The sequence below is a fragment of the Prunus avium genome, chromosome 8 (genome assembly GCF_965620075.1).
Source record: "Prunus avium chromosome 8, drPruAviu1.hap1.1, whole genome shotgun sequence".
Classification (NCBI taxonomy): Eukaryota; Viridiplantae; Streptophyta; class Magnoliopsida; order Rosales; family Rosaceae; genus Prunus; species Prunus avium.
In genome coordinates, this window is record NC_142291.1 from 6,086,960 (window position 1) to 6,104,946 (window position 17,987).

At 36.8% G+C, this 17,987-nt stretch overlaps 1 protein-coding gene and 1 pseudogene across 1 annotated transcript; both read right to left on the reverse strand.

Moving 5' to 3' along the window:
• Positions 1–763: 763 nt before the first annotated feature.
• On the reverse strand, positions 764–1,294 carry LOC148291220 (uncharacterized; annotated as a pseudogene).
• A 15,495-nt stretch (positions 1,295–16,789) lies between these two features.
• Positions 16,790–17,250, reverse strand: LOC148291221 (uncharacterized). The gene is made up of 2 exons (XM_088245717.1): positions 17,103–17,250; positions 16,790–16,938 (listed from the first exon to the last, which is right to left on the reverse strand). Exons 1-2 carry the CDS (start codon positions 17,248–17,250, stop codon positions 16,790–16,792), a joined length of 297 nt encoding a protein of 98 aa, XP_088101843.1.
• Positions 17,251–17,987: the final 737 nt, after the last annotated feature.

A 17,987-nucleotide genomic window follows, 5' to 3' on the forward strand; every position in this document is an offset into this window, starting at 1 on the left:
CCTTTGATATATACCCTAATCTTCAATCCCAAAGCATAGAAGTTTTGTCATTATTGAGCATTCTCATAGAAATAGAATCAACAATATGGAAACATTTATGAAAATAAGTACACTGAAGCTGCCACAAGTCAACATTAAAAAAAGCATAGCCAAGAAATTTATCACATTGATTTTTATGAAAAATACGAATACTTTCATAATCATCAATATAAGAAAAACCATCCTTAACAAGCTTTGAAACTGAAAGTAAATTCCTTCTCATCGAAGGTACATAAAGAACATTGTTAAAGACTAAAATAAAATCAGATGACAACTGTAATGTAACACTACCAACAAACTCTACTTCTACTTTTGTTCCATTTCCAACAAAGACTTTGTAGATCTCTCTATTTTGGTCCTTATGGCTTTTGAATCCCTGCAAGGAATTAGTGATATGAATAATGCAACTAGTGTCAAACCACCATGAGTTTTGTGGAAAAAAAAAAAACCAAATTTGTTTCAACAGTAACAAACACGTCAACAATTTGAATACCTTTCTTAATGAGCCATGCCTTAAAACCAGGGCAATCTTTTCTCACATGCTCAGTAGATTTGCAAAAGAAACATTTTTTGAAATTTTCTTTGTTAGGTTTAAGTCCAAAACTAGTGATAGCAGTAGAGCTTTGAGTAGGCACAACATATTTGAATTGGAATTTGAACATGTTTTCGATGCACCGGTATTTTGATTGGGATTTCCAGACTTGTTGACTGTAGTTGCTTTCTTTCATTTCCTAGCATGAACCAAATTGACTTCAGCTTTGCTATTCTTTAATCTCTTCTCCTCTTGACAGCAAATACCAATGAGTTCTTTTTGGGTATTGTAGTTGGTTTTCACTTGCTCATAATTGGAAGACAAGGAATTGAGAGCCATATGAACAAGGAATTGATCAGTAATCTACAAATCCAGATTGTTGAGCTTGTTTGCCACATTAAAAAGTTTGAGGAGATGCTCTCTCATGCTGCCAATTCCATCAAAATTGATTGATGAGAGTGGTAAGATAAGAATTAGATTTAGCCTTGTCATACCTCTTAAACTTTTCTCCACAGCTGCCATATAATCCTTGGCAAGATCACAACCTGGAATGCCACCTCTGATGTGCTCTTCCATTGAATTTTGCATTATAAGCAAAGACATATCATTTGTCCTCTCCCACTTCTTAAAAGCATCCTTTTCTTCTTGACGACTGATATCAATCAAGGTTGTTGGCTTAGGCTCCTTAAAAGCTATGGTGAACTTAAGTAATCCCAAATTCATGTCAATCTGTTGCTTCCATGTCTTGAAGTTGGTTCCATTTAGTTTCTCAATGTTAATAAGGTTTAACATATTGAAACCTGCCATTAATTATAAAAATAGAACATAAGCTTTGAAGTTCACAACAATTGTGACTAAAACTAAATCTAAATGCTTTGTCATACTAAAGTTATAGAAACTGATCACACATTTGGGCAAGAGATCACTCTATAAATGTAATGAACTATCAAAATTTTGCATAGCCAAGGATAAAGCACAAGAATTAGTACCAATTCAACACCTTGTGAGATGAAAAGATACTAACCAAGTTTTCCATGACTTATAGACATTAGTTTATAGCCAAACCCAGTGGACAATTTCTTTGGAAGCAAATCTACATATTAATGCTTATAAACTACAAACTAAGCATTAAGATTAATTTTAAATGGTAAAGGATCAGATAAACCACTTTGGCAGTTTACCCATCCAATCCCAAAATCAACCCAATATAATAATCTTGTTAATTGAATTAAATCAACAAAATTCATCAAAAACCATCAAACAAATCAATTGAGAGAGAATTTGATTCCTAATGTTTACTGATCGAATTGAATAAATCAGCAATTAGCATCACAAATGCTTCGAAATATAATAGATATAAAATCACAAGGATAATCAATAACGCCCAATACTATTTTTGCCCAATACATCATTCACCATTTTTTGTAAACAATGCCCAATACTCTTTGTAAAATGAACCCAATAGCCAATTTGGACTGAAGCGCATGATTTAGGCCCAAACACCAATTTATGTTATGAGTAGAGAATTTGGGTTGCAGATGGAGATTACAAGGTTGTCATATAGAAAAGTACACAACCGAGAACGTGTTGCTTACAAAAAGTTGGGGTTGACACGGCTCATAAACCACAATCGAACCAACATAAGGGAAAAATCAAATCAAAGAAAAGTAGTAATTGGCAGTTTGACAACGTTTTGATTGTTTTTAGCTTAATTACGATATAAATTTACGTTTAATAGTTCCATCATCTTTGCCGCTCAATATTTCCATCATCTTTATGTTTAATAGTAAACACCCACCTTGTGTACTAAGGTTTTGGGAGAATAATCATTATTTGGTTAGGATTATTCTTCCCCAAAAAGATGATAGGAATTACTCCAAGAGATTTGGTGGAGATTGTTTCTTTGATTTAGGGAGATATTCCTATCTTAAATCAAAGATAATTTCCCTAATTAAATAGGAATTAATTAGGGTAATTAGTTTGACCTAAGGAATATTCCTTTTCCACGTATCGTATTCTTATTGGCTAGTAAAATATATGCTCCCACAAATGTCCCCCAGCTTCTGCATGACGCTTGTGAGGCATGGTGGAGATGACAAATATTTTTCGAGCTTTCCAACTACATCTGGGATTTCTTCTTTGAGTTGGGCTCCTTTTGCGAGTTGGGTTCCTAATTGGAGTAGGCCTTTGACTTCTTCTTGGAGTTTGGCTCCCAATGGGAATAGGCTTGTGATTCCTCCTTAACCTAGGATGTCCACCCGTTTTCAACACGACCCGTTAAGTGCCGCCCTTAATACCGATTTATTGGTGTGAATCTGTGTCATGTTAACTGGTTGTGTATAATATTGTCAGGTCTAGGAACAAGTAACGTATGGTGCAGAGGGCTTGAGAGCCACTCTGCCTGCGCCAGTCACGTTAGAAGTCTCCTCATTGACACTAGCCACACTGATGTGATGAGGTATAGTCATGCTTTACGAATCAAATATTATATGATTCGTTGCTTCACAATCTAGAATCCATCATGTATCATGACATGAATTGGATGCTATTAAAGCACACCTTAGGCTACCTGGATCAACATCAGTCATTGAATAAAAAAGGTTAACCTCAGACAATACACACATAGTATGCCCAGAGTCAGCCTAAGCAAGTTCGACCATAGTAAGGGTCGTATGAGATTAGTTGGTACTATTTAGTTGGATACCAATCGATGCAACAGAAGAGTCATTCTGGATGTTTACCACAAGAACTGCCGCCTCAGTCATTGAGGAGAAAACATTGTTAATCTTCAGTGAAGTTGGGGCCTATTGGTCGGGTGGGTGCTTGGTGACACCAACTTAGAAGGCCAGTCAATTGGGTCGATATTATCCCCAACTTAACCACGTAAATATCCCAATAAGTGTGGGTTTTTACCACAGAAGGCCTCAGTGGTTTTAGTTGTGGAATCACTCAATATATATTGTAGTTTTACTTGGTCAATTTCCAATGTGGGACTTACATTCTTCAACACACGCCTCCTGATCACGTGGGACCACCACATAGTAGGCCACACTTGCAGCTATAATTTCACATCGGAGCCAATCATTCAAGCCAGTACATTAACACCATGTATGGGGTAAGGGGTAAGGGTAAATGTCCAGTAATTCAGGCCTAGTCAATCTTCCAGATATGATACCAAGAAGAAAAGAATATCATAGAAAATATTAGACAAATAGAGTTCTTGGGTAAATTTCAGAGTGTTTATTCTTCTCCAATATGTATATAGGGCACACAAATTCTCTCACAAGGAAATAACCTTTTCTTACAACGAAATAATTATACAATGAATCCTAATTACAATAGGTAATTTATTACAAATTGGTCAACGTATAAATCCTATCCCAAAGAGGGCATCAACACTTTAGACATTGAAAAAAGCATAAATACTGGCTATACGAATTTGGACTACATAAGTCTCAACCATCCCTCAACCTCTCGACCTCCTCTATTTCAAATTTGGCATAAGTGTCAACCTCCCCCGACCTAAAACAAACACAACTAGTAAGATGACAATTAATGATTTTGATCATGTAGGGATGATTAATGGTCAGAGTAGTAATAATGTTGTGAACTTCATCAACAATAATTATAATCATCATCAGCAGCAGTTGTTTATCAATGATCGGTTCATAATTGTATATCATTTGTACCCTTCTAGCTTATGATTTGGTTATGTTATTGAGTTAAACTTGTGCTTTTAATCCATTTTCTGTTTTGATAAGTCCATAATTTCATACACTTGCTTGCCTTCTTTACTTAGTGATTTTGCTTAGTTTCTCTTTATTTTGAGTCACTTACCTCTATTTGTGTGTTTTGTAGGTTAATATAGCAAGAGATCACATTTGATGCAATCCATGCATGTTAAGGGCTGATTGGCATATGAGGAATATGAGCTTAAAGACAAACACATTTTGGCTACAACCCCTTTCCAGCCCAATTTCGTAGGTCAACTTCTTGGCCTTGGATCAGCATGCTATGGGGCTCGTATGAGGTGAAGATCTTCATGAAACTTGTTCCAATGGGTGTCTACTACAACATATCCAAATTTCAGCCCAATTGGATATTGGTGGAGTGCTCAGCCCGTCCAACACCCAACCTTGCTCAGCAGGATTTGCAGCTGCCAGCTTTGAGCCTTGTCTCCTCCTTTAAGCCATGTGCCTCACCCATGCTGCAACTGACTTTGGATCCAACATAATGAGTGAAGTGGGGAGGCGTTCCAGCTATGAAATTCTAAAGGAGCAAGTTGGTACATGCTGGAGTTATTATAGAGAAAGCATGTGCATGCATGTAAAGCAAAGAAATGAAATGAAGTCAATTCCAGTCTCTGTTCGGCTGCCAACTTGTAAGGCCCAAAACGCACACTTCTACTGCTCCGATGGGAATACTTTCTTCATAGAAGTTGTTCCAATGGGTGTCTATTATAACATATCCAAATTTGAGCACCATTGGATACGTTTTGAAACCTCTGGCCTTCCTACACCAAGACTGGTTCAGAAAACTCGTTTTTCAGCAACCAAAAGGCAACCACATGGGTTGGCAGCAAAAGGCAGCCACAATTGATCACCTTTGATCCCATGTGAAGAAATCTTGAGGTGCAGCAAAAGAAGTATGGGATGAGATTGATTCCAACCACACTAACATAGACAAGATGAAGTGTGAGTTATGGGTTGTATTAAAAGAGGAATGGTGGTGTTGGATTTCATCATGTTGTTCCTCCCTCTTAGCCCTATAAATAGAGAAGCCTTCAAGCTTCAAAACACACCCCAAGGGGGGGAGCTCTCAAACACTTCTCTAGAGCTCCCTTCCCTTCTCTCCCTCAAATTCTCTTAGTTTCCTTTCTAGTTTTCAATTGTTGTAATGAAATATTTGTGCTGAAATTCTCCTTAAGTTTTTCAAGTTCTACTTTACTTTTATTTGTAATGTACATTCTTTCTTAAGTATTCAAGTTTAATTAGTTTCCAAGTTTCAATTATGATTTTTGTTCTTATTCATTATGCTTATAAGTTAATATGCTAGTTTGAATGATTGATCACCATTTAGGCTTGCATGTTAGCTATCTTGGTTTGAATTAAGAGTAGACACCATGCTTTAATTCGAATTGAACTATGAATAGGAAGAGTATGTATGGACATTCGACAACAGGGATTAGATACATGCTTGGTTGTTTAAATTGTTCTTCTATGCTTAATGGGTTCCTAATGCTTAGTCTTAGGTTAGACAACAAATGATCAAATTAGGGAATTAGGAACACAAGGTTATGACCAAACACCATGGCTTAATCATACTTTAGCTAGAATCAATCCGTTAATCTAATTGAACTTGGGAACTTATTTGCTTGAGTTATTTCATTTTTCTTGTTTTATTTATTTTCTTTTTCATTTCTGTTTTGTGTAGGGAAAATGAATTGGATCATTCAATCACCAATCCTCGTGGGATCGACCTCGCACTTACATATGCTATACTACCAAACGGCTCGTGCACTTGCGAGTATCACAAGTTGAGGATGCAGCTGAATCCATTTTGGTGCAGCTGAATCGAAGCAACAAGTTTTTGGCGCCGTTGCCGGGGATCGGTAACATTGTTTGATTCTATTTGATTTTCCTACTTTTTATTTATTTATAATGTTTAAAGTCTACTTAGTTCTCTATTGTTCATTCCTAATCCTTTTAATTCCATTTCAAGTTTGTGTGTTGGTTTTAGCAATTTATGACAGCTTAATAAAAATGGAGAGAGATGGCAACCTCAATCGTAAGAATGGGAAGTGTGGAGCAATGGGAGAAGTCGACCTCCAAGTGCATCCATGCTCGACCTAATCGCTTCAAGGGGGAGCATTTCAATCCTTTCTCTTCTTTGAATTATGTTTATTTCTGTTTTTTTTTTTTTGCCTTTTGGTCCGCGTTGGGTTCTTTGTTTTTCTGTGCTGAATCCAACCATATAAAGAACGTGAAATTTGGACTTGTGGTTGGAAAGTTATAGCCTAAAAACTGAACACAGGTCGAAGCTGAAAAACAGAGAAACGAATCTGTCCAAATGGTGATAAATAGGTGATAGAAAGTGCTGTTTGTGTTTTTCTTTGGTTTCTTGGTTTGTTTCTTTTAGTACAACAATTTATTTCGTTTGTTTGAGTTTGTTTAGAGTACTTAGTTCATTTTCATTTATGGTTTTTTGTTTCATTTTATCTTAATTTGTTTTTGTTTTTTATCTTAAAAATTTAAAAAAGATTTTTCATATGAGCTGACTTATGGTAACCCCAGTGAGCACTTCTGTCAATACAGTGTCTAGGAGTTCTTTAGGCGACACCTTCGGTGTCTAAGAAGTTTGGGTTTTAAGCGGGACCATTGTGACCCCTCCAACCTTCCCGGATCCCCTGGCTGTGTTTTCTGAGGCCCTTAACTGGTCATCCGTGAGTTGCTTGTATATTCGTGTGTTTTTAAATTAAGTTTTTTTATTTTTATTTTCTTTGTTTTCTTTTCTGTTGAGTCTTTGTTTTTGTTTTTGTTTTGTTAAGTTAGTTTATGTATTTATTTATGTGGTATGGTTAGTTAGTTTATTTCTGAGTGTTAAAACACATTTTTATTTTCACTCCAAACTCTACATTACAAAAAAAAAAAAAACACACACATTCAAGTAAAATTAAAAAAAAAAAAAACAACAACTTCTTCTTCATCTTCATCTTCTTCTTCTTCATCTTCATCTTCATCTTCATCATGGCTTGCCTCTATTGTCTCGCACTTGTAGAATCTGCAGCAGCTCTACATGGTCATCATTTTTCCTCTGCAGTGCTTCCACATGCTGATTGGCACAGTAAAGCCGCTTCTGCAAATCTGCCACCATAGCCTTCAAGGAAGTCACTTCCTCGTTCAGCGCTGTGCACTCCCGCATCCTCGCCAGTAATCGCATGCCCAAATTGGTAGCCGAGACCGCATGGAGCACCGATAAAGAGTGGGACTCATCCACTGCCATCTTGTCAGACCTACGTGCCACATGCAGATGATCTGCCGGTGTGAGTATACTGCCAATCATGCCTCCCAGCAGCACTGCTCTGTTCGGCCTTGCCTCAGCAAAGTTCGGTATTGCCTCAGCAAAGTTTGAGGCCGTGCCGTGATGATATGTGGAGTTTGGGAAGACAGGAGTTGGAGGAGCCCTTGTCTGGGCATTCAGTGGTGCAAGTGAGAGCTCAAGGTTGAGATCATCAAGGTGAGTGCATGAGGATGCCATTTGTTTTGCTTCTTAATTTTTTGATGTTTTTCCTTGAGTTTGCAGGAAGAAATGCTGGGTATCATCCGCTTGCAGAGGTGTGGTTTAAATAGACATATGCTGATGAGAGAGAGCCAACACCATTTCGGATTTCCCGGGCATGCTCGACCTAATCGCTTCAAGGGGGAGCACATTAACTTTCACTTTACTTTTCTTTTTTCCGTGTTTTCTGGTGTTTTGTGTTTTTGCCTGTTACTTTCATTTTCTAGAGCTTTGTGTTTTTGCTTTTCCCTTTCGGCTATCATCTTTATTTTATTTTAGTTAGGGAACTGTGCTTTCTTTTCCGTTTTCTTTTTCCTTCTGCAACTTTACTTTTATTTCCGAAATAAAATAACGAAATTACAAAAACAACAAAATAAAATAAAAACAACAATTAGCAGTAGAAATCATTTCTTCACAGTGCTCGGTGTCTCGACCATTGGAGCTTTGAGTTTGGCCCTCTGGCTATCCTCTTCCGGGGCTTCACGCACAGCCTCTTGGGGCTCACCACTTGAGCTCCCAAAGATCGCAATCTTAGCTTGAGCGTAATTACTCTCGCGATCTGCTTGCTTGCGTTTACCCGGTCGGTCTAGGTCCTCCAGCTGCTTTCGCATGTCGCGGGAATACAACTCTACCATCTTTGATAGGTTTTTATTCTCGTCCCGCAATACTTCTAGCTGGTGTCGATTCACCTCCACTATCCTTGCCCTCTCCCTTTTCAAGCTTTTTATAGCACTCTGACACTCTTCAACCATACTTCGCTCCGCCGCCAACTGACCCTTTAGCACCTCTACCTCATGGGACTTCGCAAGTAGGCGATGACCCAAACTTGCGACTGTTGCCGTACTCTGCACGCTCAGTGCCAGGGCATCGCTCACGACCCGGTTGTCATCCCTTGTCCCCAGGACACGTATATCTTTAGGAGTCACTAAATTTCTAGCCACTCCAATGGCAACATCGTTGTCCAGGAGTATTGAGTCAGTTACTGTCACAGGCCCCCGTGCGGAGGCAAAGTAGGGCATCCATACTGGTGCCGCTGCTTGGCCCCGTGTCTGAGTCGGTGGAGCTAGGTTGAGATCCAACGAAAAAGGGTAGGAAGAGGCCATTTGATTTCTCACTCTTTGTTCTTCTTTCTTTTCTGTTTTGTGTGTTTCTGAGTTTGTGTTTTTCACCCGTTCTTTTTACCTTTTTATAGACTTAGTCTGCTAAACCCTAGCCGCTGCGGTTCTGGGTTATGTGTGGCCCTTACGGCTTATCTCTATATATCGCCGCACCCATTTCCCAACCTCCCCTTAATTGCATTTTCACCTTTCACAACCTTCAAAGTGAAAAGTCGTCCCGCTTCACCCAAGAGGCCAATAATTCTGGCTTGGGGGATGTGAAAGCGGCCTCTGCGCGCCGACACGTCCCTCACCTCTTTTGCCCGTGATCTCACAGGAGCCGAGACATCAGGGACCACATTCTCTCTTTTCAAAAATCCCGTCTTTGCACTCCCAATTCACGTGTCATCTTAAAAATTAAAAATTAAAAAAATAATAATAAAAAAAACGTGTGGGCTTCGGATTTCATTGTGGGTCGGGTTTTCACCGTTGTTTAGGTTTCAAAGTGAGTTAATTTTCTTTTGGGTTGGGCTTTCAATCGTTTGGGTTTTGGTTTGCGTAAGACTGTTTGTTTAGGGCTTTCTGTTTCGAGTGTTTTACTGTTTCGTTTCTTTTATTTGTTTGTTTTGTAATTTTTATTTTGTAATTATTTTTTTTATTTTGTATTTTAATTCTTGTGTGTTTTGTGTTTTTTTTATATATTTGCTTTAATACCTTCATTGTTGTTATGACATTGCTTGTGGCTAATTTTAAACATTGAGGACAATGTTCATTTCTAGGTTTGGGGGTATTGGAGTTTAGCATGTAAATTTGGTTTTTCCTTAATTAATTTTTTTTTTTAATTTGCTTGTTTTTATTTTAATTTTATTTTGTTTAAGTCTTGTTTTTATTTTTATTTTGATTTTGATTTTATTCACTTTCCGAACACATTTGATGAGATTGTGATAAATGTTTGCATGACTTAAATGAAAATTGAATTTTATTTATTTTTTTTCCCTGTAAATTTTTATTGTATAAAAAAAAAAAAAAAAAAAATATTTGGCATCGTTCTAGCATGATATGTTTGAAACCTTCTTTGCACTTGCTATTTGTTTCATAATTCTCCAATTAAAGGATTTGCATGACCTAAAGAATTGTATCAAGCATAAATTAGACTTATATAACCATATAATGTGAGCTTTTGAGCCTTGTGCTTCATTTCATGAGTGTTATACACATACTCTTATTTTCTTGTCATCAAAGTTGTTGTTTGATCTCATTATTCATTGATTTGGTTGAACACTTAAAAGTCATTCATTCTTTTGCAATTTGATTTCATGACATTTAAGAAATGATATTAAGGCCCTCTTTGGATCGTTTGTGCCTTTCAAGCTAACCTTATGCATGCTTAAGCATGATTTTCCATTGTTAACCATTTTGAGCCTACATGTAAACCTTTTCTTTCATTTTACCAATTATATTTCCTCATCTTAGCCCGAAAAACAAATATTTACCTTTCTAAGGAACTCATGAGCTCTAATTCGGATGTGTTTTTCATGCTAAGTTTGGGAAGGGATATTACATAAAGAAAAAAAAAAAAAAAAAAAAAAAAAAAAAAAAAAAAAAAAAAAGAGAAATTCACACAATTGGTGAAAGAAAAGAAAAAAAAAAAAAAAAAAAGTTGTGATTAAGTGGTGGTTGATTGAAAATTCATTTTTGGGCCTTCAAAATAAATTGGTGTTTGGAAAGGAGTGTGAATCAATGTAAATGAAGGTATAAGGAGTTTTGATCATGTAAAAGAAAAAATCTAATCGTGATGATTCGAAGTCTTGTAAACAATTTTATTTTATGCTCTTACATTGTGAGTTGTTCCTTGGACTTTGTATTATCCATACCTTTCATTTCTCACTCACCTTACACCCTTGGCCCCATTACAACCTATAATAAAGACCTAAATTGATCTTAAATGTCATGTGGTTGAATTGCATTCATTTTTCTACTTTTAAGTGTTTGGCATCCTTCTTGAGATCATATTAATGCAAGTTCTTCATCTTCCTATTTTTGAGTTAAGTCCCTTATGGTTTAACTCTAATCTCATGTTTATAACTGAGTGATGCATTGTAGCCCTCTTCTGAGTGATTCATTTGTGAGAGGACAACTTTGGTGAGATTTGAAGTTGCATTTGTGTTTGGTATGATTTTTGAAATTGTGTGAAAACTAAGATTGGGGAATTTGTTGCATTTGGCTATCACACTACTACACTTTGAGCATGTTGTGTTTTGAACTTTGCCACCTTGTAAATAATATCTAAAATTGAGCTTTTATTATTAAAACTTTTGAGTTATGTGCATGAGTCATCTCTCTTCAGAAAATGTTCGGAAAGATTGTTTTGAGTTTACTTTTTACATTATTTATTTATTTATTTATTTATTTTGGTTTTGTAATTATTTTTATTTTGGTTTTTGTGTTTATTTTATTTTGCTTAAGGACTAACAAATCTAATAAGTTTTCTAACCACCTTGTTTTGTAGAGTTAGTAAAACGTTTGTGGGTATCGTTTCTGTTAAACCCTCAGGAGACACAACTCCTCCTACTAGGGATGCCTAGAGGTTTAAAGGCTTGTTGCATATGCTCAATGCAATCGAGTTACCTGCGGAAGTGGTTTACTTAACTTCTTGTTTTGTTTTTATCTTTGTTTTCCTTTTGTTTTGCTCGAGGACTGGCAAAGTCTAGGTTTGGGGGTATTTGATCGGTTCATAATTGTATATCATTTGTACCCTTCTAGCTTATGATTTGGTTATGTTATTGAGTTAAACTTGTGCTTTTAATCCATTTTCTGTTTTGATAAGTCCATAATTTCATACACTTGCTTGCCTTCTTTACTTAGTGATTTTGCTTAGTTTCTCTTTATTTTGAGTCACTTACCTCTATTTGTGTGTTTTGTAGGTTAATATAGCAAGAGATCACATTTGATGCAATCCATGCATGTTAAGGGCTGATTGGCATATGAGGAATATGAGCTTAAAGACAAACACATTTTGGCTACAACCCCTTTCCAGCCCAATTTCGTAGGTCAACTTCTTGGCCTTGGATCAGCATGCTATGGGGCTCGTATGAGGTGAAGATCTTCATGAAACGTGTTCCAATGGGTGTCTACTACAACATATCCAAATTTCAGCCCAATTGGATATTGGTGGAGTGCTCAGCCCGTCCAACACCCAACCTTGCTCAGCAGGATTTGCAGCTGCCAGCTTTGAGCCTTGTCTCCTCCTTTAAGCCATGTGCCTCACCCATGCTGCAACTGACTTTGGATCCAACATAATGAGTGAAGTGGGGAGGCGTTCCAGCTATGAAATTCTAAAGGAGCAAGTTGGTACATGCTGGAGTTATTATAGAGAAAGCATGTGCATGCATGTAAAGCAAAGAAATGAAATGAAGTCAATTCCAGTCTCTGTTCGGCTGCCAACTTGTAAGGCCCAAAACGCACACTTCTACTGCTCCGATGGGAATACTTTCTTCATAGAAGTTGTTCCAATGGGTGTCTATTATAACATATCCAAATTTGAGCACCATTGGATACGTTTTGAAACCTCTGGCCTTCCTACACCAAGACTGGTTCAGAAAACTCGTTTTTCAGCAACCAAAAGGCAACCACATGGGTTGGCAGCAAAAGGCAGCCACAATTGATCACCTTTGATCCCATGTGAAGAAATCTTGAGGTGCAGCAAAAGAAGTATGGGATGAGATTGATTCCAACCACACTAACATAGACAAGATGAAGTGTGAGTTATGGGTTGTATTAAAAGAGGAATGGTGGTGTTGGATTTCATCATGTTGTTCCTCCCTCTTAGCCCTATAAATAGAGAAGCCTTCAAGCTTCAAAACACACCCCAAGGGGGGGAGCTCTCAAACACTTCTCTAGAGCTCCCTTCCCTTCTCTCCCTCAAATTCTCTTAGTTTCCTTTCTAGTTTTCAATTGTTGTAATGAAATATTTGTGCTGAAATTCTCCTTAAGTTTTTCAAGTTCTACTTTACTTTTATTTGTAATGTACATTCTTTCTTAAGTATTCAAGTTTAATTAGTTTCCAAGTTTCAATTATGATTTTTGTTCTTATTCATTATGCTTATAAGTTAATATGCTAGTTTGAATGATTGATCACCATTTAGGCTTGCATGTTAGCTATCTTGGTTTGAATTAAGAGTAGACACCATGCTTTAATTCGAATTGAACTATGAATAGGAAGAGTATGTATGGACATTCGACAACAGGGATTAGATACATGCTTGGTTGTTTAAATTGTTCTTCTATGCTTAATGGGTTCCTAATGCTTAGTCTTAGGTTAGACAACAAATGATCAAATTAGGGAATTAGGAACACAAGGTTATGACCAAACACCATGGCTTAATCATACTTTAGCTAGAATCAATCCGTTAATCTAATTGAACTTGGGAACTTATTTGCTTGAGTTATTTCATTTTTCTTGTTTTATTTATTTTCTTTTTCATTTCTGTTTTGTGTAGGGAAAATGAATTGGATCATTCAATCACCAATCCTCGTGGGATCGACCTCGCACTTACATATGCTATACTACCAAACGGCTCGTGCACTTGCGAGTATCACAAGTTGAGGATGCAGCTGAATCCATTTTGGTGCAGCTGAATCGAAGCAACAATCAACTTTCCAGTAGCTATTTCAACATTTACGATCCATCATGACATTTTTGCCTTCACCATTCCCACAGCTATGACGTTGGTCCAAATGCGATTTCCAGACAAACATCTCTTCCACACTCACCCTTTACTCATGATGCTTACGTTGTGTAGCATCATTGTCTATTCCTTGGCCTTCAGCCTCGAGCTACTCGTCCTTCGTGTTAGTGGTACTCGTCACAATGACGTATGCCATCGTAATTGGTCCATTGTGTCTGGTTCACTTTGCCTCGCTTCACTCTTAGGGGTTCTATTTTCTCCACATTCCTCCTCTTGGCCCTGGCTCCCTATGCTTTTATGCTTCTTGTTGTTGATGTTGCTGGCTTTCACCCCGAAACTGGTGGCTTTGGTGAGAGGCCTCCTTTCTTGGTTTCGTCAAAGGGGACTAAACCACATGTGCAGGACAAGTTCACCACTGCTACCCCTTAGCATCATAGACTTCTCAAGCAGACTGTAAACTGTCAGCTCTGTGGTCCTATTTCAAGAAAATCATTAAGAAGCCAACATTAGTTTACCATACTTTGTACAACTTTGCTCTTGCTCGTGTTGCACGTTTCAAGTTTCGTAGGAAGGGAGATGTTCCCCACCATTTTCTGTTTCCATGGTTCTATATATTTTTGGTTTGTTTGTCATTTATTTGATTTGAAAGGAAATACAATTTATTTTGTTACTTGTTTTTTTTAGTGTTTGGATAGTTTATTTGCTGCATGTATAGCGGTATGTATTCCCTTCCATCTATGTAATATAATCTCAATAAAATTACAATTTTACGAAGTGAAGATCCATTATAGGCAACCACACAAAGGCCTATTCTTTTAAACTTGACCGCACAATTCTATAGGGTTTTTAGATGCAATAGTTCCTGAATTTGTACCTGATTTGCATTTTGGTCCTTGAATTTACAAAATGACTGACTCAACTCTGCTTCCATTACCATCGTTGGTCATTGTGTTACATTTTTTGTCAAATTTAGGGGCAAAACTGTATTTTAATGTTCTTTCTAATGGAAAACACCAATAACATCACCCTCTTCCTACCAACTTTGACCCTAGAGGTGTTAAATGGGTCAGGCTGGCCCAGCACGGCACGAGCCCATCCCATTTAAACTGGGCATGCCATGAGCCCATCCCGTTTAAACTGGGCATGGCATGGCCCAAGCACGATTTTTGGCAGGCTATGTCATGTTTAGAAAATTAAGCCCAAGGGACTAGGCCGGCCCAAGACACGATATGAACTGGCCTGTGGTCTGATCCCGCTTCAAGCTTGGCCCGACCTACTTAACATTTTTTTTTTGGCAAAGCCCACTTTACATAAACCATCTCTTTGCCGCCTTCTTCCAACAAATCATGAATTTTTCATATTAAATAAATACTACAATATATCTTCAATTTTTAGTCTCATATTAAATTCTCAATAAATAAATAAATAAATACTACAATAAATCCTCAAATTTTAATCCCATATTACATATAAGAAAGGTATGATCATATTATAATGTTTTTTTTTGGTATGAAGTTAATATGCTAACATGAGTTTAAAAAAAGAAAAAAAGAAATTCAAGTTAAATGGGACAAGCACAGCATGAGAACGACACGTTTCAATGTGGACTTGGGCTTTCGATCGGGCTGGGATTAATGATTTTGATAAATGGGTCTGCATAGCGCAATTAATTAAATGGACTTACTCGGCCCAAATAACTTAGTTGCACGAATTTAAAAGGGTTGGTCCAGCACGGCACGACACGATCTGTTTGACATCTCCATGAACCCAACCCTCCTTACCCATCAACTGTCGCCGAGCACCCCAAACCCACCCAAAATTGATCTCCCCATCCAATCACTCCCTACCCACTGCACATATTCTCATGCTCGCTGATAAGTTCTTAATTCCATATGTTTTTAGCATCTCTTTACTTAGTTTTTGTTCATAGTTCTTTCCTATAATAAGCTTATATCTAGTTGTTTTAGTGTTTTGTAGGTTAAACAAAGCAAAGATGGGGTTTTGAGTTGAAATTGAAGTTTTCCTAATCAAACTAGGAAAGATCAAGTTTTCCTACTCGAACAAAGAGATATCAAGGCCTTCCTAATAACATTAGGAGAATAAGATTCCAAGAGATTCTACAAATAAAACGGAAGATTTGAGGTTTCCTATTCCAACTAGGAAAAGAGAGGTTTTCCACTTCGACTAGGAACGAAAAGTGATGTAAGAAACAACAACTTATATGTTTCGTTGTATTACTAATTTAATTTAGTACTTTTTGGAAGAGATGCATCTGATGAAAAAAATTCGTCAAGTAGTGTTATGTTTGACAGAGATGGAACTACCACAAAGGCTACAATAGGTTGTAGCCCAGTGAGGTTTTTGGGATAAAAAAAATATTAAACCTATATATTTGTATTCTTTTAAATATAGCCCAGTATGTATTAATCTATTAAAGTCCAAAAATATTCAATTCTTTATGAATTTAGTTGCAAGGCAACAATAAAAACACATATTAAAATAGGTACACTTTCAAGTCTGTTGTTGAACATATTTTCATTTTGATAATATATGGTTTTTGGTTGCATTTAAAATTTGTTTGTTTTAAGTTAAAGCATAGGTTGAAGAGGTTTTTTTTTTTTTTTTTGGGGGATTTTTTTTGTTTTGCACCTTAGCCTATCGGGATCTATTGTTTTGCCAATTTGCCAAAACATGAAGACAATACCATCCAAAATGTCTTTAGTGGGGTTCAATTTCAAAAAGACAAGGACCAAGGTTTTTCCTTTTCCTCTTGATTGCCCAACTTACAAATTGTTCAAGCCTTTGCAGGCACTCAAGAATCATTTTTGCATTTGGTCATTTTGGACGGAAAAATGTTACAAGTTTAGCTGTAAGGGTTTCCTATGAAAATGGCAGGAACAAAGATTTTTTATTCTAAGAAAATTGTTGATCTTCTCAATCAATTTTAAACATGTTGAACTAGTAAGGTGCAGCTGTATAAGAAGACAATAACCATAAAGATCTTATGAATCTGTTTATTTCATAATCAAATGGAACATTCATTTCAACTTAAAAACACGTAGCATCAAACCAAATATCCATCTTTGAATCACTCTTATATAATATATAATGATTAAGAAACCTAACCGAACTCACCTAGAATAGCAATACAACTTTCATGAACTTGGTGCTTTGTCATAAGTAGCTATGTTTTGGGGCTCACACTTTGGACTAAATAAGCCAAGCAGCAAAGCAATGGTTGAGCTCATAGATACCGCGCCACAAGCTGCCCAACGAAGACTCCTAGGAACTGTAATTCTAGGACCTGAAAGAGCACAAAAGCAACAACATAAGCTATGGCTTTGTGTTCATCAACTAGAAACATTTGTTTTCGGCTTAAACTTTGCATTAGATCATAATGATCATGAATGAAACATGGCAGGCACATAGAGATAGTGTATGTACAAGAACAGTAGAAGTAGGAAAGACCATAATGCAGTCTACAAAGGATCCAGAATCCCAATGCTCCGTCAACACTGAAAATATCGGCATTCTGTCTCATCAATCTGGAACAAGGTTTTGCATCCAACCTCATTAGCTCACCATCCGAAAACCCTAAAAATCGCCTCAACGCCATTTGTAATAAACTTTGTGCTACAATTTAAAGCTTCTTTCCCACCTCCAATGAAAATGGTAAAGGCTTGATTCAGTGACTTGATTGAATGACACAAACCAAAATACTAGTAAGTCAGTATGTCAAATTGAATGCTGCCAAAACCAAATACCATTAAAATTAGTTTGAAGTTTATGTGATTTTTTTTTCCTTTTTTTTTTCACACCTTACAGGAACTCTGGTGATGGGTTTCTCATATCATGCATGTGGAAAAACTACAACTTCATCGCAACTTCTATAGGGAAAACAATTAAGAAACCTTAATTTTGGCAACTCCTTAATGTGAGAGTCATGTAATTAACAAAGGTTGCACAAAGTTAAATCTTGAGACATGTTGAAGACAAACTGTTAGGGGTGTGGAAAGTCATTAGATCTACATTCTAACTAGCACTCCCTTACTTTCCTAGCTTTTCTTGTCCCTCCTACATCTTTTACGTATTCTAGTTACATATTACATATAATTATATGTTATTATCATATATTAGATTATTTTTAGATATTTATCCTAAAATAAATAATATATATTCGTTTTTTTTTTGGGTCTACAAATTAACCATAAAAGAATAGAGAGAGAGAGAGAGAGAGAGAGAGAGAGAGAGAGTCACGGGCTGGATTGGGCAAGGAAGAATGAGCTGGGCAGTTATATTTTTTGTCATGAGGACTGGGCTAAGTTACCTAGGAATGGGAAAGTATTTTAAAAC